This window comes from Phoenix dactylifera, chromosome 15 (assembly GCF_009389715.1).
Source record: "Phoenix dactylifera cultivar Barhee BC4 chromosome 15, palm_55x_up_171113_PBpolish2nd_filt_p, whole genome shotgun sequence".
NCBI lineage: Eukaryota > Viridiplantae > Streptophyta > Magnoliopsida > Arecales > Arecaceae > Phoenix > Phoenix dactylifera.
Window position 1 is genome coordinate 1,618,407 of NC_052406.1, and position 27,841 is coordinate 1,646,247.

General features: G+C 38.5%; 2 protein-coding genes across 2 annotated transcripts; both read left to right on the top strand.

Moving 5' to 3' along the window:
- The first annotated feature begins 1,229 nt into the window (after positions 1 to 1,229).
- Positions 1,230 to 15,997, top strand: LOC103718178 (zinc finger RNA-binding protein-like). Its single transcript, XM_008806881.4, has 2 exons — positions 1,230 to 1,878; positions 15,241 to 15,997. Exons 1-2 carry the CDS (start codon positions 1,396 to 1,398, stop codon positions 15,817 to 15,819), a joined length of 1,062 nt encoding a protein of 353 aa, XP_008805103.2. The 5' UTR covers positions 1,230 to 1,395; the 3' UTR covers positions 15,820 to 15,997.
- Positions 15,998 to 19,690: 3,693 nt separating this feature from the next.
- On the top strand, positions 19,691 to 26,711 carry LOC103718177 (SNAP25 homologous protein SNAP33-like). The gene is made up of 7 exons (XM_008806880.3): positions 19,691 to 19,896; positions 20,020 to 20,126; positions 22,136 to 22,560; positions 24,487 to 24,586; positions 24,661 to 24,779; positions 24,859 to 24,956; positions 26,387 to 26,711. The coding sequence occupies exons 3-7, from the start codon at positions 22,147 to 22,149 to the stop codon at positions 26,484 to 26,486; spliced, it is 831 nt and encodes a 276-aa protein (XP_008805102.1). The 5' UTR covers positions 19,691 to 19,896; positions 20,020 to 20,126; positions 22,136 to 22,146; the 3' UTR covers positions 26,487 to 26,711.
- The last annotated feature ends 1,130 nt before the right edge of the window (positions 26,712 to 27,841 follow it).

Consider the following 27,841-nt stretch of genomic DNA (forward strand, 5'->3'; position numbering starts at 1 on the left):
TTTCTACAATAATCAATGTACACTCAATTGGCCCTAGCACACAAATGACTTGTTGATTCCTACTCTCATACATAAGGAGCCAACATGGTTTTTGGCGAGCAATTAGACCAGCATGATCTAACATGAACCCCATCCAATATAATTTGCTTAACCTGCGTAATCTAACATGTTTACTAGACGCGTGATTAAAAGTCATCCAAACAAAGCAATCAAAATTTTAGCTCTCATACTTAATTTAATGATGCCTTTTGTTGTGATTAGATGTTAAGAGGAAGAGGCCAGTCATTGATATTTTTCATCTTCGATGTAATCTAGATACTTCTATCACTTTTTCTTTGTAACACCAAAATCAAATCAATGTGTTGGAAACCCATGGGATTTTATCCAATGAACTTTCAGTTGACACGTTCATGACCAAAACTAAATTTGGTTTGGTCAAATTACAAGCATGACCAAGAAGCATTATTCTCTAAAAACTTAAACTACAAGGTAAAAAAAATTGCACAACGTTCCTACTACAAGGTTTAAAATAGAGCAACATTCCTTTTAAAAAATAGATAACCTTTCGCTACCAACCATTAATAGCTCAAATATTGGTACCTCCAAGCTTGTTCTTGGAGGAGGTCTACGAATGAGATCCCTGGTGCTTACATGCTCTAATCACTTGTCCATTTATTATTCAATCAAAGATTGGTGCAAGATATAGATAGTATTAAGTAGGATGACAGTTACCATTCTGCCTAACTCTTGCTGCTACATGGAACTAATGACTTAGATAATCTTTAGCATCTATAGTAGTTTTTTTTTTTTTTCATTACAAAAAGAAATTTTACCCATTATAACAGTCTTTATTTGGATTCAGAATAATTCCAATCCAAATAAATTTTGAAGTATAAAGATTTTTATACCCATCATTATAAATAGTACAATTTTAAATGAGGCAGTTTTTGCTTCTTGATATATGGCGGATAGCAGAGGACTGTGGTTTCTTTAAGACCATGCATATGTATCGAGGTCAACACAGCTGTTGACCGGATGATCTTCTACGCGGTACATCACTCGGAAATTTTTTTTATAGAATTAGGCGGATTTTTTTTTTTTTAAGTGGTGTACCAAAAAATAAAATAAAATAAAATTAAAAAAATAAAATATCGAAACCTTACTATGTGGGTCCACGATTGTCGCGCTAGCCTCCTTCCAGGGTCTAGTATTTTCGGTATCTGCACTGCCATGAACAGAGTCCTCAGTCCAAAGCGGTTAAAAATAACTTAGGGAGGAGAATGGTAGAAAACGAAGACAACCAAGGAGAGCGCATTCCGAAGGATATTGCTTCCCTCCCTCCTATCTCTCTTCCCCACTCATCCCCCATCTCTCTCTGTGTGTGAATGCGCTCTGATGGATTACGGCAGTAGGTGGGAGGAACCGCAGGCGGCGCCGCCGCCGCACCACCACCTCTACTACGCGCCGCCGCACGTCCACCCTGACATGATCCACCACCACCAGCAACCCCAGCCCCTTCCCCACTCCTCCTCCTCCGCTGCTGCCGCCGCAGCCTATTACTACCCCAACCCTAACCCTAACCCTAACCGTTGCCCCACCCCCACCCACGACGCTCACCTCCCGTCCGTCGTTGGAACCGGAGCCCTCCGGCCCCCGGCGGCGGACATCTACCCCCCTAACCCCTACGCCCCTCACGGGGGCTACCATGGACTCCATGCCGTGCCTTACTCTTACCCTGGGGCCGTTCCGCCAGCGGCGACGGCGGGGGTTGGTGCCCCGTCGCCGTATTACTACGGTGGTGGAGGCGAGAATCCGCATAGCCTTGCGGCGAAGGCGGCCATTCGGCAGTATGGGTTCGATCCCCAGAGCTATGGACCGGTCAGTATCTCTCTTCCTCTCTCCCTCTCCCCCCTCTCTCTCTACACTGCCTATTTCTGAAGAATATTGAACTCTTTATTGGGTCATGTTTTAGGGTTAGTTTTTGTTTCAGAAATCGTGATAACAATTATATTGGCATGTAGTAGGATTGGTTGCAAATTGCTTTATGCGTCATGTCATTTGAATCATTTTTAGATTATGATGGGAGTAAGAACAGGGACTATTGCTTTAGTTGGGATCAAATATAAGATTGTGGATGAGAGAGGTGTATGATGCTTTCAGAAGGATAGATGGTAAAGTGATTGATGCTGCCCTCTGGCTGTCAGAAGTTGGATGTCTAGGATTTCAACCAGAATGGCTGTCGTAATTTGCCATAGTTTTGGAAGATCCATTATTTGACATAATTAGTATCCGACATAATCTTAAATAGAACAAAAACAAAGATACATGACATTTGTCTTGCTTGGGTTCTCTTACCATTTCTTATGAATTATAGAAAATGATTGTAAGTTATGAGTTATAGAGTTGAGAAAGTATTGACATATCTTGATTTAGTTTTGTCATTTACCATTCATGATATTCAACATTATTTTAACTAAGGTATTAAATTCTGTGGGACATAGGTGATCCCATTCCTTCATGGAACGGGACGCCTCACCATCCCACCCCATCCTGGTAGCAATGTTGATCATATGTCCCAATAGATATCCTCCGTATTTCTTGCATTCTTCTTTTCTTTCTTTCTTTTTCTTTTTTCTTTCCTTCTACCTTCCTTCCATTCTTTTCTTTTTATTTATTTTTCTTATTTCTTTTTATTTTTTTCTTTTTTTTTCTTTTCCTTTTCTTTCTTCCTTCTTTCCTTCCTTTCTTTATTTTTCTTCTCCCTTCCTTTTCTTCTTTACTTTTTCTACTTCTTATTTCCTTTCACTTTTTCTTTTTCTTAATCTCTCCTTCCTTTCTTTCTTTCATATTTCTTTTTCTTTCCCCGCATAGATGAGTTTCAATCTCGGTCCTGTTTTGTCATAGGAGCGGGATGGGATGGTCGGAACGCCCCTGTCCTTCCGGGACTTAAAATCTTGATCTTTAACTATCATTTTATTGAACTTATGAGCCATACTATAAAACTTTAGGAGAGGGTGACTGAGTATAGGTGGAGCTATGATACAAAAGTATTAGGGAACTAATTTGATTTTATATCAAGAAGGTCAACAATGGAAGTTCTTTTTCTCGTTCAAAGGTTAATGGTGAAGCATAGAAAAAAGAGACAAGATTATCATGTAGCTTTTATTAATTTAGAGAACATAAGATAGAGTTTTTAGAAAAGTTTTATGATAGGTATTAGAAAAGAAAGGGGATTACGTTAGCTATACTAATACAATTAAGGACATGTGCAATGGAGCGGAAATAGTATGAGAGCTACTGATGGTACTATTAGTAAATTTTCAACTAAGGATCCGCTCTAGATCCTTACTTTTTTGTGCTAGTTGTGGATGAGTTTGCTAGGCATATATAGTACGATATTTATTGCTGTATGTTATTTATGGATAATATAGTATTAAAGGATGAAGGGGCATATTAGAATCTAAGGGTTTCAAGTTGGAATTATAGAGGAATTATGCAAGAGTATTGTTGGGGAGAAGAGGGGGCTCCGGACTTAGTTCCACATCGGTTGAGTAGGGGAAAGGATTGTGCCTTATAAGGAGGGGCACACCCCATTCCCTAGAGAGGCGTTTTTTAAAGGACAAAGCTGTGAGAAAAATATTGCCTTCAAAGGCGGCGCACATGCGTCCTTCCCCAAAGCGGACAATACCTTCCGCCGGGACGCAACCACTTTTTCTGCTCTAATAGATGGTGCGGTGAGCGTGGACCCCCTCATAACCCCGTAAAACCTTCGGGTTAGTATGAATCCTTCCCACTAGGGGGGCTAGTGTTGGAGAGAAGGGGGGCCCCAGACTTAGTCCCACATCGGTTGAGTAGTGGAAAGGATTATGCCTTATGAGGAGGGGCACGCCCCCTTTCCGAGAGAGACGCCTTTTAAAGGGCAAAGCAGTGAGAAAAATATTGCCTTCAAAGGCGGTGCACATGCGTCCTTCCCCAAAGCGGACAATACCTTCCGCTGGGATGCAACTCCTTTTTCTGCTCTAACAAGTATATTAAAATCTAAGGATTTTAGGTTAAGTAGGACCAAGATGGAATATATGAAATGTAATTTTGATAAAATTAGAAATAGGAATGAAGTTGGAGTAAAAATTGAGGATCATGAAGTTTTTAAGAGAGATCATTTTTGATATTTAGGATTGATTATTCATAAGAAAGGGGAGATAGATGAGTATGTTATTCATAGGACTAAAATAGGCTGGATGAAAGGGAGAAATGCAATTGAGATATTATGTGAACGTATGTTATTTTCCAAATTAAAGAAAAAATTTATAAGACAATGGTTTCCTCTTGCTCTTACTTCGAGCATCTATAGGGAGACGGGCACGCCAGAAAAGCTTGTTGGCAGGCAAAGGATAAACAAGCCTAATGGCCAGGCTGGGTGGATGTGCAGGCGTGTCACTGATGTTGAATTAACTAGAAATAGGATAATCACAAGAAGATAATGAGAATAGCATAGGTCTAGATGCAAGGTTCGCTGTACCGGTCGGTACCGTACCCGTACCGATGGGTACCGGTATCGGTACACCAATGTCGGTACGGTCGGTACCGAGCGTACGGTACCGTACCGACACTCGGTACGCCTATACTAGTGCGGCACCGGTACGGGGTTCGGTACCGGTACGGCGAACCTTGTCTAGATGTTTTGATCTTCAAGGACATTCGCTACTATCACACCACCTGTTGTGGAAGAAGATTGATAGGGCATGATAGCTTGCGGCTAGGGCTATGATAGAGGTGATCTATCGCTACTGCTACTCCTAACAATAAAGTAGAATCCTACCGGTAATCTACGAACAAAATAAAGTAAACGTAAAAGTAAAGCGAAGATAATTAAAAATAAACTAGATTCATTGATATGTTAAAGGGTCTTTTATGATAGTACAATTCATTTATTTATCCTAGAAGACAATTCATGCGTAACTACTTACACTCAGTAACAACCCATGTTTGACCTCCATCTTTGGTGGTTCTACTAACATTAGCTGTCGGCCTGCTACTCATGTTCGTTTGAACGGCCGGACCCTGTACCACCCGTTAGACCAATAATCGTGCTCGATCAGCCTCTACTTGTTATTAGCCTCTATTTGGCTTGTCCTATTAAATTCTGTGGGACATAGGTGATCCCATTCCTTCATGAAACGGGACGCCTCACCATCCCACCCCATCCTGGTAGCAATGTTGATCATATGTCCCAATAGATATCCTCCGTATTTCTTGCATTCTTCTTTTCTTTCTTTCTTTTTCTTTTTTCTTTCCTTCTACCTTCCTTCCATTCTTTTCTTTTTATTTATTTTTCTTATTTCTTTTTATTTTTTTCTTTTTTTTTCTTTTCCTTTTCTTTCTTCCTTCTTTCCTTCCTTTCTTTATTTTTCTTCTCCCTTCCTTTTCTTCTTTACTTTTTCTACTTCTTATTTCCTTTCACTTTTTCTTTTTCTTAATCTCTCCTTCCTTTCTTTCTTTCATATTTCTTTTTCTTTCCCCGCATAGATGAGTTTCAATCTCGGTCCTGTTTTGTCATAGGAGCGGGATGGGATGGTCGGAACGCCCCTGTCCTTCCGGGACTTAAAATCTTGATCTTTAACTATCATTTTATTGAACTTATGAGCCATACTATAAAACTTTAGGAGAGGGTGACTGAGTATAGGTGGAGCTATGATACAAAAGTATTAGGGAACTAATTTGATTTTATATCAAGAAGGTCAACAATGGAAGTTCTTTTTCTCGTTCAAAGGTTAATGGTGAAGCATAGAAAAAAGAGACAAGATTATCATGTAGCTTTTATTAATTTAGAGAGCATATGATAGAGTTTTTAGAAAAGTTTTATGATAGGTATTAGAAAAGAAAGGGGATTACGTTAGCTATACTAATACAATTAAGGACATGTGCAATGGAGCGGAACTAGTATGAGAGCTACTGATGGTACTATTAGTAAATTTTCAACTAAGGATCCGCTCTAGATCCTTACTTTTTTGTGCTAGTTGTGGATGAGTTTGCTAGGCATATATAGTACGATATTTATTGCTGTATGTTATTTATGGATAATATAGTATTAAAGGATGAAGGGGCATATTAGAATCTAAGGGTTTCAAGTTGGAATTATAGAGGAATTATGCAAGAGTATTGTTGGGGAGAAGAGGGGGCTCCGGACTTAGTTCCACATCGGTTGAGTAGGGGAAAGGATTGTGCCTTATAAGGAGGGGCACACCCCATTCCCTAGAGAGGCGTTTTTTAAAGGACAAAGCTGTGAGAAAAATATTGCCTTCAAAGGCGGCGCACATGCGTCCTCCAAAGCGGACAATACCTTCCGCCGGGACGCAACCACTTTTTCTGCTCTAATAGATGGTGCGGTGAGCGTGGACCCCCTCATAACCCCGTAAAACCTTCGGGTTAGTATGAATCCTTCCCACTAGGGGGGCTAGTGTTGGAGAGAAGGGGGGCCCCGGACTTAGTCCCACATCGGTTGAGTAGTGGAAAGGATTATGCCTTATGAGGAGGGGCACGCCCCCTTTCCTAGAGAGACGCCTTTTAAAGGGCAAAGCAGTGAGAAAAATATTGCCTTCAAAGGCGGTGCACATGCGTCCTTCCCCAAAGCGGACAATACCTTCCGCTGGGATGCAACTCCTTTTTCTGCTCTAACAAGTATATTAAAATCTAAGGATTTTAGGTTAAGTAGGACCAAGATGGAATATATGAAATGTAATTTTGATAAAATTAGAAATAGGAATGAAGTTGGAGTAAAAATTGAGGATCATGAAGTTTTTAAGAGAGATCATTTTTGATATTTAGGATTGATTATTCATAAGAAAGGGGAGATAGATGAGTATGTTATTCATAGGACTAAAATAGGCTGGATGAAAGGGAGAAATGCAATTGAGATATTATGTGAACGTATGTTATTTTCCAAATTAAAGAAAAAATTTATAAGACAATGGTTTCCTCTTGCTCTTACTTCGAGCATCTATAGGGAGACGGGCACGCCAGAAAAGCTTGTTGGCAGGCAAAGGATAAACAAGCCTAATGGCCAGGCTGGGTGGATGTGCAGGCGTGTCACTGATGTTGAATTAACTAGAAATAGGATAATCACAAGAAGATAATGAGAATAGCATAGGTCTAGATGCAAGGTTCGCTGTACCGGTCGGTACCGTACCCGTACCGATGGGTACCGGTATCGGTACACCAATGTCGGTACGGTCGGTACCGAGCGTACGGTACCGTACCGACACTCGGTACGCCTATACTAGTGCGGCACCGGTACGGGGTTCGGTACCGGTACGGCGAACCTTGTCTAGATGTTTTGATCTTCAAGGACATTCGCTACTATCACACCACCTGTTGTGGAAGAAGATTGATAGGGCATGATAGCTTGCGGCTAGGGCTATGATAGAGGTGATCTATCGCTACTGCTACTCCTAACAATAAAGTAGAATCCTACCGGTAATCTACGAACAAAATAAAGTAAACGTAAAAGTAAAGCGAAGATAATTAAAAATAAACTAGATTCATTGATATGTTAAAGGGTCTTTTATGATAGTACAATTCATTTATTTATCCTAGAAGACAATTCATGCGTAACTACTTACACTCAGTAACAACCCATGTTTGACCTCCATCTTTGGTGGTTCTACTAACATTAGCTGTCGGCCTGCTACTCATGTTCGTTTGAACGGCCGGACCCTGTACCACCCGTTAGACCAATAATCGTGCTCGATCAGCCTCTACTTGTTATTATTTGGCTTGTCCTATAATAGCTTGCTTTTGTTGTCTCCCTCTAATTGGTTTGTAGCACGACCTTTTATATTTTGAGGTGTATTTTGATCAGTTCAGTCAGCTCCCCCTATATCATATTTGTTCACTTCAGTCCATCCTTTTTTCAGCCATCTGGGCGACCACACCAACTTTAGGTCTTGGCTCAAGATTTGGGGTCTCTATCTGGTCCTACTTTAAAGTTGCTACACGTACAGTGATCTCTGGATTTTAGGATGTGTAAAGAATGCCCTCCACATCTTATCAGCCATCGATTAGGAGGGGGATTGGATGTATTAGACACTACGTCCGCTGCAATAAGTATGGCATTCAGAAGTTCGAAACATTTACACCATTAACAATTCCTGCGCATCTAGGGATATTTCTTGATCATAACTCCTGCCAATATGTGCTCCCTCTTTTTGACGATTATTTACGTATCCTGATGAGATGATTCATCCCTTTGATTAGATTGCTTCATAAAGTATCACAATTAATTAGAATCCTTTTAGGACATGATTGGCTAGAGCCAGGTTGTTGGACCAATTGGCCAACGCCTGTATTGGCCATTCGTCAACTAATGCTATTATAGAATTGATGGTGGCTAAGAAGTTGTTGTAACGCAATCTTACCACCCTGATTGATGAGTTTGTTTCCTCAGATAATATAACCAAGTTGTTGAACGCGATCTCAACCTTACTGCATTCGGCCTATCTCTCAATGGACCAGCCCACTAATCTCCAAGACAGGCTGGCCAATATTTCCGACATTCATCATCCGTTGGCCAATCTGACTAAGGAAGTAGCACTTTGACATCACGTACGAGTGAATTGGATGTCAAAGCCGCTTCCTTAGAAGAAGAAATCAAGCTGCCTTGGATGGATACATGTCGATCCAAGACAAATTTGTGCCTGGAAAGACTTGATTGCATCTCTTGAAGAGCAATTGATTGACGCTTGCTGAGAGGTACAACTCTTGGAGGAAGAACAAGCAGAGTTGGAGCATAATAACAAGGAAAAATTTCTAGCTTTGAATGCAGCTCGATAGCAGCTAGAAGCATGCAAGGTTCAGTTCTCATCCCTCTTCAATAGGGTAGTAGTTTTTGAGTTGATGTCCCAAGCCCTTCAGGACGAGTGGGAAAGAAAATGATTGTGAAAGGCCTCTGGAATGGAGTCCATCATCTTTAAAGTAGGGCGTTATTATTTGTATCGGTCTTTTGGCCGAAACATAGCCATGTGTGGTGGAATGTCTTCTTACCAGCTAATATATATTATTTTATTTAACACCCCTCTTGATCTTCCAGTGGATATTTTCGTATCATGATCTACTTTATCCATAATCCACATGGTGGTCCTTGATAACTCGGATGATTAGACTCCAAACTGCACGACTCCAAAACAAGTAATAATGCCCTTCGGCATATGGCTTTGATCCTTACACCGACTAAGCTAGATGCACTAGCATCCATCGAATTGGTTTCCCCTTAGATTTCATGACAAAGGTGACCAATACTGTAGGGTTGTGATTTTGCCTCCTGTCTACTAAAGGGTAGTTGACTTCATTGATCAAAGTATATTCTTCTTCGGCTTGTTGTGGTCCCTTGTGTGGGACTGACTTGTTTTGGTTTAGAAAGTTCAAGCCTTCAAGGACTTCAGGTAACTTTCGGTCTCGTCTCCTCGATAGGCCAAAACTAAGTAGCCAACTTTCTTGGGAATCCCGTCACACTGTTTCAAAGATTGATAGGTCGATTTATTTTCCACGATAACTTGAGTGTTCCAATTTACCACAATATACATCGTAACATGCTGTGGCTGGCAACCCTGATCCTTGATAACAAAATCGAGCTTCTCAGCTGGTTCTGTCACCAACTCTAGAGTTGGCTTGTTGCACTCTTCAAGTAGCCTTAACATGGCAGCTACTTGGGATGAAAGCATCTCTAACAAGCCACACCAACTCTAGGGTTGAAGTTACATGGTCGTCTCGTGCAGAAGATAAATTGGTAGGTTGGTCGTCATCATCTGGCAAGTGCCCATTAACTTTCTCGACGATATCATGGTAGCTATGCATTGATGTTCCACCGGGCATGCCAAAAAACTTGTTTTTCCTTGCTCTCACTTTGACTATTTGTAGGGAGACAGGCATGCCACAAAAGCTTTTGGGTGGGCGAAGGATAAACAAGCATGATGACTAGGCTGAGTGGATCCATGGGCATGCCACCGGCATTGAATTAGCGGAAAATAGGATAATCACAGGAAGATAATGAGAATAGCGGGGTCCAGGTGCCTTGACTTTTAAAGACTTTCGCTATTGTCCCACCGTCTATTGTGGAAGATGGACATAGTAGGATAGGGTGTAGCTGGGGCTATGATTGAGGTGAATACCACTATTGCTACTCCTAAAGATAAAATAAAATCCTACTAGTAATCTACAAGCAAGATAAAGTAAAGGTCAAAGACAATTAAAGATAAACTGGATTCATTGATGAGTTGAAGGATCCTTTCTCGGAGTACAATTCACTTATTTGTACTGGAAGACAATCCATGCGTAACTAGCTACTCTTGGTAACAGTCCATGTCTGCCAATTATGGTAATTGACGCCAGTTATCCTCCCACTATTCATATTCGTCAAAATGGCTAGGCTCTGTACCACTCATTAAACCAGTAATCATGCCCAATCTGCCTCGACTTGTTATTAGCCTCCGTTCGACTTGACGCATAATAGTGTGCTTTGGCCGTCTCCCTCTAATCGATCTATATCAAGGTCCTTTGCACTTTAAGGTGTCTTTGGATCGGTTTGGTCATCTCCTTCTATACCGTATTTGTTCACTTCGGTCCAAACATTTTTCAGCCATTTGGGCGATCACACCAGTTTTAGGCCTTGGCTCAAGGCTTGGGGTTCCTATTTGGTCATATTTAGAGCCATCACATGTATGGTGATCTCCGAACGTCAGAATATGGTGTAGATAGCAGCCATACAATCAATTATGCTTACAGAATATTGGGCAGTTAGAAAATACCATATGCACAAAATGAGTATGGTCGAAATTAAAATGTTAACATTTATATATGTTAATATAAAAAAATGGAATAAGAAATAAAGTTATTCGTAGAAAGGTAAAGGTGGTGTCAATTAAGGATAAATTGAGAGGATGACTTAGATGGTTTGGACATGTAAACCGTAGGCCGAGGGATACATGCAGAAGGAATGAAGAGGGGTAGGTAGATTGGAAATCACATGGGATGAAGTAATGAGGAATGACTTGATATCTCAATATCTTTTAAAAAGTATGGCCTTCAACCTACTGAAATGGAGGAAAAGATTTATGTAACCAACCTCAACTAGTTTGGGATTAAGGCTAAGTTGAATTGAGTTGAGTTTGCCTTCCATTCAAATGGTTATACTGAATTGCTATATTCTAGATGGATCTAGGCATTGTATTCGGTGGTTAATTGAGTGAAAGTCCGCAAATTAGAGTTTTGGGTAATGTCGTTATCTAGTTTTCAAGTCTTTTATTACATAGTTATAGTGGAAAAGGCTTTGATAAACAAAATTAAGGCATTGTAATGCTGTTTGGAACATAATCATTCTATTGGGTGGTTGCAAAGTGTAGATTTGACTCATCGAAGACTCAATAACCGGTTGTTAACTTCCTAGAAATTGGTCTCTTTGCAAAGTGGTCAAACACTAGATATTTCCTTTTGTACCGTTATGAGGAAGTAATGGACTAATTTATTTTGTCTAACATATGATTATAGAAGATTGCTCTTTAGACTTTATTTCTCGCATCTTTTAACTTTTTGATTTGTTGCTGATATTGAATGTCATTTGTAGAGAGCCTGAAAGAGTGGCTAGTCTTGTAAAGAAGGTAATCACTTTATTGAAGGCCATATTTATTCTTATTGAAATTCCTTGTTTTCTATTCATGATATCACCATCTACCCTTTTCACCTTTCTTACCCATACCCTTCAGATTACTGCATACTACCTTTACTTGATACTTAGAAGTGGGTGTATGTATGACAATTAGGTATGGTTGCAATTTGCATGAAGAATTTCTAAAGGTTACATGACACTTACGCATGTAGAAGGAGACCCAACCACCCCCCCCCCCCCCCCCCCCCCCCTAAAAAAGGGGAAAATGAAAACATCAGTTATGGTTATGATGTTTTCATTTTCGTATTAAAGCTCTCATTGCATGTCATGGTTCCAGATGTCTTTACATGCTTCTCCAAGTAGCTTAAGACCATGGTGTAAGTTGACAAAAACTAGTTTAATGATGTATATGTTTCTAATTCTTCATTTCCTACACGTGGCTCTTAGTGCTTCTGTATCATTGGTACATTGATGGTATGTGGTTTTTCTTTGTTTATATTCCTTCTTTTATGTGCACATAAATGTCTTATGGTACTTCCTATCGGGATTATAATATTCTTCTTAGTATTTGCTATTGTTAGGAAACTTTCTTTAAGAACTCAAATAGCATGCTTTTTGTGTGAACTCAAATAGTTGCTAATTGAAATCAGGATTTTTAATTTTATGGGATGCATGCCTGCTGATTGTTAGATATGTCTGCAAGCTACTATGGAATAGTTATATACCTTAGGAATTGCTATGTTTCTTGTTAAATTGGGAAGGTTCTTTCATCTGAAATTGACATAACACGATATCAAGTCCAAAGTATGATAACCCTGTCATTTGCGTTATCCTATAGTAAATGATCCATGTTCCTGCCTTCTTTTTTAATTGGAAATTTTAATTCCATTATGATTTTTTTCTTTTCATGGAATTTTTTCTACTCTTGAGCAGATGTCTAGTCGCACCAGGACTAGGTCTTATATCAGTAGAATTCTGCCAAACCCTAGCCTGGACCAACCCAACCTCAGGCCTGAAATTTGGAGCCCAACGCTAGCTCGATAAAGTTTCTGTAAGCCGAGGCCTGACAACCTAGGTTGAACAAGAAATGTTATCAAATCCATCTCAATGCTTCAACCTAATTTTTAGCCCCTCTTAAGGGCTTGTGCAAAGCACTATAGTTGAAGTTGCATTGCAACTTCAGTTGCAGCAGTTGACTTACGACTTGTGTTCGGAGGAGAGTTTGGGGAAAAGAGGGGTATCTATGATAGACATTCCATCGACTAACTTGCAAGTGGATGCTAGGTTGGAGCACTTGTCATTCATGGATATAAGGGTATCCTGGACGATGAGGTCATCCTCGAAGTCATCGGTGGAGAGAGCCTAGGCACGGACCTGAGCACCTATGATGAGGGAGTGAGCGGTGGTGGAAGCCTTGACAAGGTCGGAGAAGGTGAAGGAGAGGGGTGGAGGGGGTGGGCGGCGGTGGGAGAGGAGAGTAGTGTGGTGAAGTCTGAGGCAAACGAGGCGACCATGGGCTTCCCGAAGGTGATTGGGGTAGGTGGCAACATTGAGGATGGCGGCAAGAAGGGGCTTGAGAGCGAGGCAGGGAGGAGAAAGGAATGGAATGAGGAGGAGCAGGAGAGGTCTTCTGCAGTGAAGTTCGAGGCGAAGGAGGTGGCCATGGCCCTTTTGGAGGTTGCGGGGGCTGGCAACGACATTGAGGGTGGTGGCAAGGGACGGGACTCATGAGTGGGGGTGGGGAAGAGAGGGGAAGTGAAGGAGGATAGAATTTTTTTAATTAAGATATCTACTCGAGTATTTGCAACATGTCCTGCAACCATGTTGACCATAAGTCGACGTGCTGCAAGATAGTCTTGAGTTGCACTCTAGCAAGCAATTCGACTTGCTGTGCAACTTTGAGTTGTAGGCAACCAAACAAGCGGGTTGGCCTGCACCTGCATCTTGAGTTGCATGTGGCTCCAGTTACAGGACTCCAAACAGCCTCTAAGTACTACATGGCATGTGGAAATCCCTCCAACAGGACTGTCTATGGCTACACATACATGTCCAAGCCATCTCATACTCTTTTTCCTTGCCAAAACCTTTACCTATGCTAGCCTTAAGCTTTATTAAATTACCTAAACTGATTCCTTTATTAGCTCTCACACATCTATTTGTATCCTCTCATGTCTAAAAATATGCTTGTTTTCCCGTTTTACTACTCAATTTTATTCCCTCTATGTCTGCACCTGATCTACAATTTATATTTATGATTTTTTTTTGATATAAATTATTGAAAAATAGATTCTAGTCCTTCGAAAAAGAAAGCTTGTCTTGTGTTTCATTTAGTGGAAGGAAATAAACTAAGTAGCCCACCAACCTCTTACATTCTGTGAAATAGAAGCATCAAATTGTTTTTGGAACTGGTTCCAGTTCTATGATTCCAAATACTCACTTTGATGTGCTTTTGTGTCTAAGAACAATAGGGAAGCATCATCTTGGTACTAATGCAGGAAGGCTAAATATGAAGTTTCTTTTTGGTGTGCATAGAAGATGAAAAGCGGACGGTCGCTATGGTTCTCCTTTGCTTCTTGGAGAGTGTTTTAAATAGTCCTGGGGTTATGCCAAAGTGGATTCGTTCTTTTTCTACATCTTTAACATTGTATGGTAGGTATTAGTAGGTTAATGGTATATCCCTTGATTTCTTTTTAGCAATTCTTATGTTAGCATCAGCAGCAAAGGCATTTCGCCAGCTAATTTGCTAAGATATTGGTGTCCTTTGTTGGGATAGATTGAATATTTGAAGGGTAACAGGTGGACATTTTCCCTCGATCCCTTCATAGGGAGGAGTTGATGAAGATGTTGAAATGTATGGCTGCTACTCTTCATGCAATGATAGGCCTCAATCCTATCCGGATTCCTACCCATATCAGGCTTGGTTGTGGATTTATTTGAACACAATTTTTTAGCAATGCTTGGTTGTGGATTAGGAGGTTAATGGTAAATCCCTCGATTTTTTTAAGCAATTCTTATGTTAGCATCAACAGCAAAGGCATTTCACTGTCTAATTTACTAAGATATTGGTGTCCTTTGTTAGGATAGATTGAATATTTGAAGGGCAACAAGCAGACATCTTCCCTTGTTCCCTTTATAGGGAGGAATTGATGAAGATGTTGAAATGTATGGCTGCTACTCTTCATGTAATGATAGGCCCTATGCAATCCTTTCCTTATTCCTACCCATATCAGGCTTGGTTGTGGATTTGTTTGGACACAATTTTTATCATGGAAGAGGAAGTCCTACTCTTGGTGAAGAATCATTTCTGCAAAAGGACTTTACATAATGCCATTTAATAATGTCTTATTTTCAGATGCCTATGAGGTGCTTTAAGCTCGAATTATTATTGTCATCATTAATGTTCTTGTTGTTCTTGTTCTTATTGTTATTGTCATTTGTGTTCGTGCTTGGGGGAAGGAGTTGAGGATAGGGTGGAGGGGAGATGTGGGGAGGCACCGGCATGATATGTTCTGCACTAGTTTGGTATGTGATTGATTTTCAATTTTTACTATGGAATTAACTCCCTATGACATTTTACCTTGCAGGTCCAAGCAAGCTCTTCCAATGGATTGGAGCCAACTGATCCAACCCAGGTAAGACCTCCTCCACACTTGCACAGCAGGGCATCACGTGTAACCTTAAAAAAAGCCATGAAGAAGGGCTCGAAGAGGAGGACGACTAAGATTGTGCAATCAGCATACTGTGAGGTCTGTAAGATTGAGTGTAACACTCCAGAAGTTCTGAAGACCCACAAGCAAGGCAAAAAACACAAGAAGAAGTTGCAGAAGCTTCAGGAGTCTATTACAGCAAAACCCACTAAAGCTCCAACAGCCACAGTGGTGAGGAAAGAAACCCCAGATGCTGATAAAAGCAAAGCTGGAGGTGAGAAAACAAAGAAGAAGGGAGCTCCAGCAACGGCAGAGGAGTTGGAGGCCAAAAAGAGGAGGGTTTTGGAAGGTGGGGCAGCTGCAGAGGGTGTTAAGGTGTGCTCTATTTGCAATGTTGTGGTCAATAGTCAGGTGGTGTTTGAATACCATATTGCAGGGCAAAAGCATACTGCCGCAGTGAAAAAGCTGCAGGAAGAACATCAAGCGACCGATGCACCAGACATAGTCAAGCAATGACATGGATGGTTTCAAAATACTTTTGTGCTCTCTTTATATATTTCGTACAAAGATTAGAAACCACATACCGGTATGTTTTTTGAGCTCAGATTTGTCCATTATTTTTTGGTATTAAATTTGTTCAGCTTTTCTTTACGATATATTTCATCTTACTCAGTATGGGGTATGAGTTCATGTTTTATCAAATTTAACTTACACATCTCCTTAACTTAAAAGATTAGGAGTATGGATCTGTTCTAGATGGTTAAATTTGTAGGTAGAGCATTGTCTCTTTTAGCACCAACTGGTCCTTCGAGGGGTTATTCTTCAGCTACAATTTATTACTCATTCATAACAATAGTCAAAATCACTGCAGCAAACCATATTGATGGTGGTGTCTATAACTGTTGTGATATAATGAAAATACCAAGAGTCTTTGAACATCACTGCAAAATATAAATTCCCTTTCGCTACAATTTTTTACTTATTTATAGTGATTGTTAAAATCATCGCAACAAACCAAATCTAGGTTGCCTGACCAGCGCTAGCAAAATTGTCCATTATCATTATACTTTAACATACAATTATAGTGATGGTTGCAATTGTTGCGATAGGTTATACTAATAATTGTAAGTTGCTGCTGTAGGATAGCTTAGAACCGCCACTACAGACTTATACCAACTGCTGCTTCGATCACGACGGTAACTTAGTATACCGTTTGGTAAAGAATTTGCAGACAATTTTCTTGGCTTTTAGACACGGTTTTGATTGCTATTACACATCTATTTTGTAGTGTGCTACAACTCCCGTTAGAATCATAGAAATATATGTTTTTAGACAAAAAGGAAATACCCTCAAGTCCTCCAAGCATCAAGATATCCATTGAGGATCCTAAAGGGGCCTGCTAAGCTAAAAAAATTAATGCGTTGCTACAATCTTCCACATGATGGAGCATATAAGCGGTATTCACATGCTAACCAGAAAATCATACAAGTAATTAGGATGTCATTTATATTAGGAAAATAATAAAAGGAAAATTATCAATGTGATACTGATTCTTCTAATAATAAATCATTTTCCTTGTGTTTTTCTTCTAATATATAGCATGATATCATCTAATAAACCCTCATTATAATAATATTCTTTGTGAAGGGACTGATCAAAGACCGTTGAATCGGTACTGAGACTCGGACCGGTCGGCGGCCGGTACGGTTCAGTACCGAACTGGAACCACTACGTGTAGGGTGTGCCGGTCCTGTACTGGTACTGAGTCGGCATCGAACCAGCTGGTTCCGGTCAGTAGGGGCCGAAATCGAATTGAAATACCGAATCGATCCGGTTTCGTACCGGGCCGGCTCAGACTGCCTGAACCAAGCGATTCGGCTTGGTATTGATGAATCGAGCAGTTCAGCCTGGTTCAATGGATCCTGGATTGGACCAATTGCTCGGAAGCCATTTGGTTGATCCCCATGGAGTGGCATCGCTGGAAAATGCAAGTTTTAGCATGAACTGGTCCATGAAGGGAGCAGCATAGTGATTGGTGAACCTGCATACCACCGCGAGGGAAGTTTGCACTGTGGTGGCAGTGCTGGCCTTCGTAAGCGGTGATGACAACCGTTGGATCCTCAGACGAGCACTGGATGATTAGCTTTTTCACCATGCATTTGCCGTTTGCGCACCGGTAATAGCTCCTACAAAATGTTCAAGATGGTTGAGTTAGGCTCCGGTAGAAATCTCTCTCTCCCTCCCTCCCTCCTTCTGCTCCAGTAACTATGCATCAGATAGTTCTTGGGTACTTATATGGGATCGGGGGGCTCAAATAATACATTCCAGCTAATTTTTTTGGATGAGATCTTGATTTATTATAAATGGTATCAAAGCGGACCTAGTCCATAACTCATGTGGACTAGGGGATACTGCAACAAAAGATCATTTGAATTAACCATGGGCTAATCGTAGCCTTTGTAATAGGATTTATAGTACTTGTGATCGAATTTGAATAGATTTGGACCCTTAATCTAACGAGTACTCTAAAATTTAAATAGAGGAAGCATGTGAAGACCTATACAGGTATGCATTTAGTCCTATATTAGCTATGAATTGGATAAATTTTGAGTATTTATATGAAAGAAAGAAGTCAACCATACTATCTTAAGGTCCTAGGTTGTTATAATTGGACTTGCCTAATAAATATCAAGCACATAGATATAACTGCAAGACAATACTCTATCTCTCTTCTTCTCTCTTCTTCTCCTTTGTTTCAGTGTAATTAAGTACTGAATTCTCTCTCTTTGGTTTTACTTTCGAGTTTTTTATGCGGGTTTTGGGAGCGGACGCGTAGTTGGAGCTGTTCTCAGACCTCATCTTTTTCTCCTTGCATTCCCTGGGACTGGGTATCCAATGGAAGTCTACTATCCAATCAATCAATGAAGTAAATTTTTTTTAAAAAAAAATTATCATTACATAAATTAGCAAGCATTCTCTTATTTCTGTTTATATGATTTCTCTCTCCTCTCCTCTCTCTCTCTCTCACTAAAATATTGTATCCAAAAAAGTGACCTGCATTTACTGAAGAAGACTATTTACAAAGGTGAGTTTGGAGATTTAAAAACCATTTAGCCACATCGAAGCATTTATGTTACATCCAATTGAGTATGTGAGATGCCCATGTTAAGGAGTTTGATCAGTAGTTGCAATCTTGATTTAAATTTACCGCTACCGTCTAGTTGTGCACTTCTTTTTTTTTATTATTTTATTTTTTTGGCTCTCTTATAAAGACAGGGAGATAGCTGAATCAAGATAGATGCAATTATATAAAGTTATTTATTAAAATGACCTCAAGAAATTAAGAAGAATAACAGATGCATATCTAGTAAGTTTCAATCCCTTTTGACATCAAGACTGAGCTCTTAGTTTTTACTGGTATTGGAACCCTCCTCCCTCCATTGATATAATATATGAAAAAGAAATCTGTGAGAAATGTAGTGTTTCTTCACCATCACTCATATTTGAACCTATGCCCTCTCAAATAAAGAGGGGGGTGCCAACTAGTTAAGCTATCAACTAATAAAATCTCATCCCATGTTATCTCGGTAGATAAATTATGAGCATGTCGAACCATCGCCTTTTCCCTTTCCTAAATAAATGCTGTAATTCATAAATTCTAAAACCGACATCATAAGATTCTTTGTAGTCCTAAATTTATCGAATTGGTCGACGATATCTTAGTCATGGATGTGGTTTGTTTCTACTGCAAAGTGGAAAGCAAAAAAGTACATTTTACTTAGAACCAACATACCATATGCGGCACTTTTTAAAAACCATGTAGTTTGATTTGGACTTTAACAACGCAGAAATATTAATACAAATTATTTGTGCCATATTTTTGGAATAAAACTATAAGGAAGAAGGGCAAGATGACTATAATAATGTGCATGTCATCCAACCTAGCCTAACTATTCTATATTACCATTGCATTGCATGCTAAGAGCTTTAAGATGATAAGTTTCAATCTATTCATCTCATTTTATTGTAATTTAAATTATTTCGAATGAATGTCTTAGCTGCCGAGTCGAGAATGTGGAATTGGTACTGCAATGGATCCCCACTTAATTCGCCAATATCAGTGCAATGCACAAGAATATTGAATTAGATGTTGTTGTCTATAAGGTTTTGCAATCCCTACCTAAGCACAACTAAAAATCCTCTTAATGCTGACCTCCAATCAATTTATGAAAATTTGTACCAAAAAATCAATTTATGAAAATTGAAACTTGGTCCCTCTTGAGTCAAACCTTTTCAATCCACTCCGCGACGCAACCTCTTACAGGAGCGAGAGATAAAGTCAAAGGACATGCTATTTCAGATAAAAGTCTGGGAGGAAAAGCTATCGAAACCCAAGAAAGATAAACCTCAAATGGAAGCCGAACCCCTATAAATAGTTAACCAGGCCTCTGTATCTCCTCCGGAATGGAAGGAATCGAACAGGACAAAGGAGAGCCAAACGGTCCCATTACTCTCCTCTCTCTCTCAGCGCGGAGAACGCCAAGAAGAGGAGGAGGAGGAGGAGGAGGCTCTCGTCCCCCCGACTCGTCGCATGTGAGTCTCCTCTCCTCTCCCACTCCTTTGATATGTTCAAAGATGGAGTTTTGATAGCAGAAATCTGTTCAAATTTATCTATAAAGGTCGCATTTTGGTTTTCTTATCATCTTTTAATCGCAGTTCCTTTTGACGGGATCTTTCGTGGGAGGAGAGTCTTCTTCTCGACCTTCTTCAACCGTTTCTTCGATACATTTGGTGCTTGAAAGCCCGCGTAATTCGGTTCCCAGGTATATCATCATTATAAGTGTCCTCTTTTCCTCTTCTTGGGATTAGTGGGGAGGAAGAGGTGAAGAAAGAAAGGGAAGTTATTGTTCGAACATTGCGTTCGAGTTTTGGGGTCATTGGAGTGACATAAATTTGGTATTTGTCGACGTCAATTTGTTATGTCCTTGAAAATTTGATCTTTTCGTTCATGAGTTAAAGGAAAAAGTAGTTTCTTTGCCAGTTGTAATCTTTTTTATATATAGGTTTTATATTCTTTACCCTTTCTTTCTTGATGTTCTCTCTTCATTGTGTTCATAATTAGTATATTTACCACAAAGAAAAGAAGTTTTTTCCTCCAGTTTATATCATCCCACAACTTAATTCTTTTGTTGGGATCATTGCACATCTGGTATTTCTAAATTTATATGGTTCTGTCTTTTGATCATTGATTTGGTTGCGATTAATTTCTTATAGTAGTTTAGCATAGCAGCTTATTTTTGTTGCACATATTTATTCACTTGATTTAAACTTTTGTTTTCTGAGAACAAAGCCTTCTAGTTGTGTATGTTTAATCTTATAGGAAACTGTCTTTGTTGGTAATTTTGCTATTTGGATAGGGTCTGTCTGGCTTCATGCCATAATCCAATCCTCTTAGTATCTTTTGTTTTATCATACTCTCTTACAATACCCAAATTTCTATAGGAAATAATTTTGCATGCTTGCTGCAAATGATTTGTTAGCCTTGGGTTATTGATCATCATATGCAGACTGAAAGAAGGCCATTATCTACCTTCAAAAAAAAAGAAAGAAGTCTATTATTCCTATTTTTAGATTTTCACTGTCATTGTTTATGTACTTTTTATCATTTGGGGAAAAAATAATAAATTTTGGTCTTTAATCCTATCATATCTACTGTTATTTCTCAGTGTAGTTACCGGAGAACATCAGTATCCTTTTCTAATTATATCCTTCCTTTCAGTCTACATTTTTGTGCATTTTTCTTTGTTCATCATGCCCTTCTTTATAGGTTGTGATCTAAATTATTGAATAAGTTCTAAACTGACCAGCAACATCGAGCTTTCTGAAATATCTTTAACATTCATTCTTTTGACTCTCAATTATTGAAGAAATGTAAATAAAAATTCTAAAATCTCTGTTCTTTTTTTTTTCAAGAAAAAGGAACTAAATCACAGTTACCTGGTGTACAAACTATTATCTCTATGATTTTTCTATAGCGACTATCTTTTCCATTTTTTTAATCTCTTCAATCTATTTCAACCTATTATGCTTCAAGTCACTAGTTTTCTTTTCCTTTCAATTTTTCTTAAGTATCCATCTGTTAATAATCATTCTATAAAGCTTCTGTTACCTTTTAAAGAAAATATATGGGAAAAATTTTAGTCTGGAATCATGTGTTCAGGTTTTTCCCTTTTTATCACCAATCTCTTTTCTGTTTTCTCCTGCATTTAATTTTGTAAATTCCATTATCTGTTTCTTGACATATCTACCTATTTAGGTAACTGGATTGCTTGTATATTTTATTTAGATCTTCATTTTTGTCATATTTGGCTCATTCATACATTTTACCCTATAGAAGTTCATTTTCGTTTCTGTAGTTCATGTCACATTTTCAATGTCGATAATATCAGTCATTGTTACATTTTTCTTATTTGTCTTTATATCTGTTTCTTCCCCCTGTGTTGACACTGTAAATTGCTAATGCCAGATTAATATTAGTCATTGCTGCATTTCTTTTGGGCCTTCATATCTGTTCCCCCTCCCAATGTTGACAATATAAAATGCTAATCCCAGATAATATAGGTTATTGTTACTTTTCTTCTCTGGCATTCACATCTTTTTCCTCCAGTATTGACACTGTAAATTGCTAATCCCATGACATGAAATGCTTTTCTATTTGTTTTTAGGTACAAATATTGGAATTCTGTTTTGACTGCAGCTTTACTATCTCACTTTTTTTTTTTTTTTGTTAATTTCCTTTATTCTGTTGTTGCCACTGCCTTGTCTGAAGCAGAAACAGCAAAGATGCCCATAGCAAAGATTTCTAAGAAACATTCAGCTGACCCTGGTTTTGCAAAGTCCAATTTTTTTGACTCTGATTCTGATTCTGAAACGAATACGAAACCAGCAAGAACTTCCTCAGTCCCAGTTAGGACAAACCTCAAAAGTTCCCCTGGTTATGATTCTTCTGCTGCAAAAAATAGGAACAAGAATGACTTCCGTGACTCAGGAGGGTTAGAGAACCAATCTGTGCAAGAACTAGAGAACTATGCTGTACATACGGCTAAGGAGACTACACAGAAAGTAAATGACTGCCTGAAGATTGCCGAAGTAATTAGAGAAGATGCTTCCAGAACTCTTGAAACCTTGCATCAGCAGGGGGAGCAGATTGCACGGACTCATCAAACTGCTGTTAATATTGATCAAGACCTTAGCAAGGTATGCTCCCTTTTTTTTCCTTATCTTGATTGCTCTCTGGCATTGACAATGATATTGTTTAATGACCAAACAAAATGATATTACTTAAAGATGATGGTTTTTTAAGAAATGGAAGTTCTTCATGTATACACATGTGCACTCATATACGTGCATACATACGTATCTATGTACATATGCATGTACATATATATCTATATTACATACAAAAGTATGAATGAGTTTCTGTCCAGAAGCATTTACAGCCCTTTGATCTCCTTAAATCAATCTTAAACTTTTATCTTCTTTTGTCAAGCTTAGTCATTTAATCTTAACCACCAGCCATGTTCCTGATTTAACTAGTATTCAGAACCCCTCGTATACCTCATTCCAAATAATATTACTGAGAGACAGTGGATGCTGCTTGGTCTGGTTTCACAACTCCTTTTCTTGTAACAATAGCTCAGCCCTCTTGGAGCAACCAAATCCTATTCATATTTTTCTTGCAATTGCATGCAAACTCATCATTTTGCTATAATTTTCATAAGCACAGATGCTACTTCTAATCCAGTATTCCATTTGAGATTGAGTTTCCCAATTGGATGCATTCCCCAGTTCTCCAACATAAAATGAATGTACCAAGATGAAGCAAGGAAGTTTGGATCATGGTTTCAAGTGATTTATGTTATTGCAAGATTAATCCTACCTTTTATGTAGTGCAAAAAGTTTGTTTGTACAACATCTCTTAATATTTTGAAATCTATTTTTAATTAATTTCTGATGAATATTTCAATTAGTTTCTTTATTTCCAAACAATGCTGTATCTTCAATTTCTTATTATTTTTTGTTTACTTCCACATGCATTTGCATGTACTATATATTTTTATGGGCGTAAAGAGAAAAGGGAGTCTGATTCTATTAAAAAATGGGTCAAACGACCTTCAAGAAAGTATAACTCAGGAATGCTAGAATTTTCACCAAAATTGCCTAACAGTAAAATTTAATGATGAGATATCTAATTTTTTCCAAAAAGTAGCAGTGTCAACAATTTCTCCAAAAAGAGAGAAAAGAGAGAGAGAGAATCACACATAGAATAAGGCCTCATATGGGAGCCCCCTCTTCCTTTGGTCCAGGATAACGAAATATCAATACCAGATGCCTAAGAACACTATGTAGCACCAAAAGCATGTAAGGCTGCATATATTGTGATGAGGCAAAAAATGTTGTAAGAAGTAATTTGACTTTTCAGTAATCAGCCCTTGAAATTTAGTACAATTGTAAGTATGGTACGCTGTACTGGCCCCAACTGAGCGATACGGGGCATACCATACTGTACCAGTTCGGTACCAATATTCGATACGGATGGCGTACCAATATTGTGTTAGTGTGGCACCGGTACGAGATCCAGTACCGAGATGGTGAACCTTGATTGTAAGTCTTAATCTGACTGTCCCATCATCCCATGATTGGTTGTATAGGCGAAATTCAGTACAATTGTTCGCATTCTTTTTCACAAATCAAAATCCCAAAATGCTTTGGTTTCCGGATTTCCTCTTTTTCTACTACGTTTCATTAAATGTTCTGAAAGGATTTCAAATATTAGTCAGTTTTTATAAACAGATTACTTAAAATCAAAAAATCACATTTTTAAGAGTGCATATAGGAGTAAAACTACCTTCTTTTTTCAGAATTCCCATGATTACCCCAACTATAAATTCTTGCCATTGAATTTTAAAGATACCTAAGGAGTATGACACTAGAAAAGGAACAAAAAGCACACCTATGGAGTAGAACATTCCCCTACTCCTTGCATTTTTTTAGCTTAAACTCCCACAGTATATTATCGGTCATGATGTTCAAAATCTTCCTGATTCATTCATCTTCTGTATGTTGGAAGCAAGTTATTTGTATGATGGTGGAGATATTTAGATTCATAAATGTCCCTTTCAGAGTGAGACACTTTTGAGCAGTCTTGGAGGTTTTTTTTCTAAGCCTTGGAAGCCAAAGAAAACTCGCCAGATTAAAGGGCCTGTTCCTGTTGTTACAAGAGGTATATAGAGAATTCACAAAAGTCGGCTTATATTGGCTTGATTTTTTCAGTTGATTCTGTCTACCTGGTCTCAGATGATTCATTCAAGAGAAAGGGAAACAAGGAACAAAGAGAAAAGTTAGGATTATCTTCAAGTCCTCAGGCACGGTCACGAATTTATACTGAATCCACAACTGCAATGGAGAAAGTCCAGGTTTGCATTGTTAGTCAGAGGATGAATGTGAATAAATTATTTCTCTTATCATCATTTAACATATACAATTATCTTGTAGGTTGAGAAGCAAAAGCAAGATGACTCCCTTTCAGATTTAAGTGATGTGCTGGGCCAGTTAAAGGATATGGCTCTTGATATGAGTACAGAGCTTGATAGGTAAGTTCATTTATTTTTATTTTTAAACTTTGGGGTGGAGGAGGGGGGGAGGGGGAGTGGAGGATTTCCCCAAGCTGGTCAACAGTTAAGCCAGGAATATTAATGAGTGGGAGGGTTGGCATTAGATCTCAGCTAGTTGTGTTACATAATTTGCTCCTGGAGCTATTTCATGAGTTGATTTTGATGGGCTTAAGACATGTTTGTTCCCTTATCTATAAATATAGAAGTGGATGTTGAAGCAGTCTTGTTTTTTTTATGGAGGATTAGGTAAATGCTGGCCTTGAGTTAGATGACTCTTTTTATATGAACAGATAAATCTTGAGCATCAACAAATACATATTGATAAGACATAGACAGATTGCTGATATTGTAAATTTGAAAAATAGGATAGGTACGGCTGGATAAGATAACAAGTGAATATATTTTTCTACATGTATGTGAAAAAAACCATCCATAGAATATGACTTGTTATAGTAATTACATGGTCCACACTTCCTTAACTAATATTGATATCCCAAATTTTAATCATATATCATTGAAATATCAACATTCATCAGAGACAGACACACACAAACACACAAACACACACACACACACACACACAGAGTGAGAGAGAGAGAGAGAGAGAGAGAGAGAGAGAGAGAGGAAAGATGGCTGTTTAATCTGAATAAATCCCAGCATGTAATGTATTAATCATTATGATCTTAAGAAAATTTTTGATTAGGATGAACTTGTTTGTGACAAAAATGAAAGGTTGCAAAATCTTCATTTGTCTTTCATCCGGGGCTTCCAAGATCCATGAGTTCTTTACACTGGTGGAGGAATTATTTGTCACAGATACCCAACATACTAAATCCTTATATTGTCGAAGTATTGAATAAATTTCCAGAAAAATGATTGGTAGAGGATATTTTTGAACAATATCTTTTCTTTATCAGATCAGTTATCTTTATTTTTCCTTTTCCTTGCAATCTGAATCTAATAGACCATAGATTACATATTCAGTAATCTTCTTTTCCTATTTTATTGTATGTAGTCTAACATTCACAATGTTGATCAGGATAAGTAATTAATGGTATTGTGGCATTTCTTGTGAATGTTCTGCCACAGTTGTAATTGTATTTGTTGCTACGAATCTTCCAACCAAAAGTTGGTCTATGTGGAGAAAGTGTTTTGTTGCTTTTGATTTGAATTTAGCACAACATCTGTGTTGCTTTTCGCATTTTGCCAGAATTTTTCTCTGCTCCTATTCCTCCCTTTCACACTGATCTTTATAAATCTTGCTACCTAAAGGATGAAATGATCATTGTTAGTAAAATGATCATCCAATCGGCTATTCAGTATATCTTGTGTACAAGATTTTTTTTTAATTTATATTTTACAATTTCTTTATTCCTCCAGCTTAATCACATCCCTTTGTTGTTTTGTAGACAAAACAAGGCTCTTGATGGATTGCATGATGATGTGGAAGAGCTGAATCACAGAATTAAAGGAGCCAACCAACGAACTCGGAAGTTGCTCGGAAAGTAGGTCTCATTGCAAACTTTATAGCAAAGATATAAGATAGGCGACAATGGCTTTCAACAACTTCTACGGACCACAAATCTGTTAGTTCTTCCTGTATTACAATGGTCTCATTGATTTCCCTGTCAATGATCGGCAATAAGTTGTACACGCTCCAATTGCTACTCTTGTTTCTCCTGAAGTGTATATTTTGTCATGCTGCCACAGCAATGTTGATTCCCTATTCATAATCTTGACATGTTCTTGTTGGGGGTAAATCCCTCATGCTTCCATGCAGACCTAACCACGGTCAGATTCTAATCGGGGAACCAGACCGGAACCGAACCGGGAAGAATCAGACCGGAACTGGGACGGTGTCTCACGGTTCTTAACCGAACCGGAATCTTGAGGAATACGGTTCGGTTAAGGTTCCAGAATTGATGGAACCGAACCGGAACCGGAATCGGCGGGAAAAAAAAAGAAAAGAAAATAATAGAATGGCGCCATCTCCCTTAAAATTCAAACGGTCACATGACCATTTGAATTTCCAAATGGCCAACGGCCATATGAAAAAATTTCCATATGGCTCCTAAATTTTTTTTTTTAACTTTTTCATCCGAAAGACAATTTTATCCTTCCTAACAACTAAAAAACAGCTAGTTTGAGGGGCATTTTAGGAAACGAAAATTACCCCCAATACTATATATACCTCTCCAAATCAATTTTTTCACCATACCACTCAATCTTCCAATCTCTCTCTCTCAATTTTTCACTCTCTCAATTATTCAATATATTCCAATTCCCTACACATTCCATAACTTAATTGTTTTTCTCTCAAAATTCAATCAAATTTTGAGAAAAAAATAATTACCTTTCACATAATTTTGTCATATAAAATTTATTCCCATATTTTCATTTTTTTCAATCCAATTATAAAAAATGTCTTCCTCTCGCTCAAATAAAGGCAAGAAAAAATATGTTCCAAACCCAAATTCTTAGGATCCAAATTATATTCCTCCATCAATTTCCGAATCAGATCTTTCCTTTAACGTTGAGTGCTATAATATGCCCAATACTTTCGATCCAAATTACTGACCCTCCTCTATTGATGAGTTCGATTTAACTCAATCTTCCGAAGATATTGATCCAAATTTTGAGGCAAATTCACAAGAATTGCATCCAAATGCAGCTACTCAAGAAAGTCATTCTACAGTTTCGCCATCAAATCCACAATCAAAAGGAATGGCTCCAAAATCCGACATATTTGTCAAGCATTTCAAGAAAGTGCAACTGCAGATGGTTCATGGCAAGTAATTTGCAACTACTGCAGTCACACATTCAAATTTAAACTCGGTGGTGGATATAGATCGTTCACCAATCAC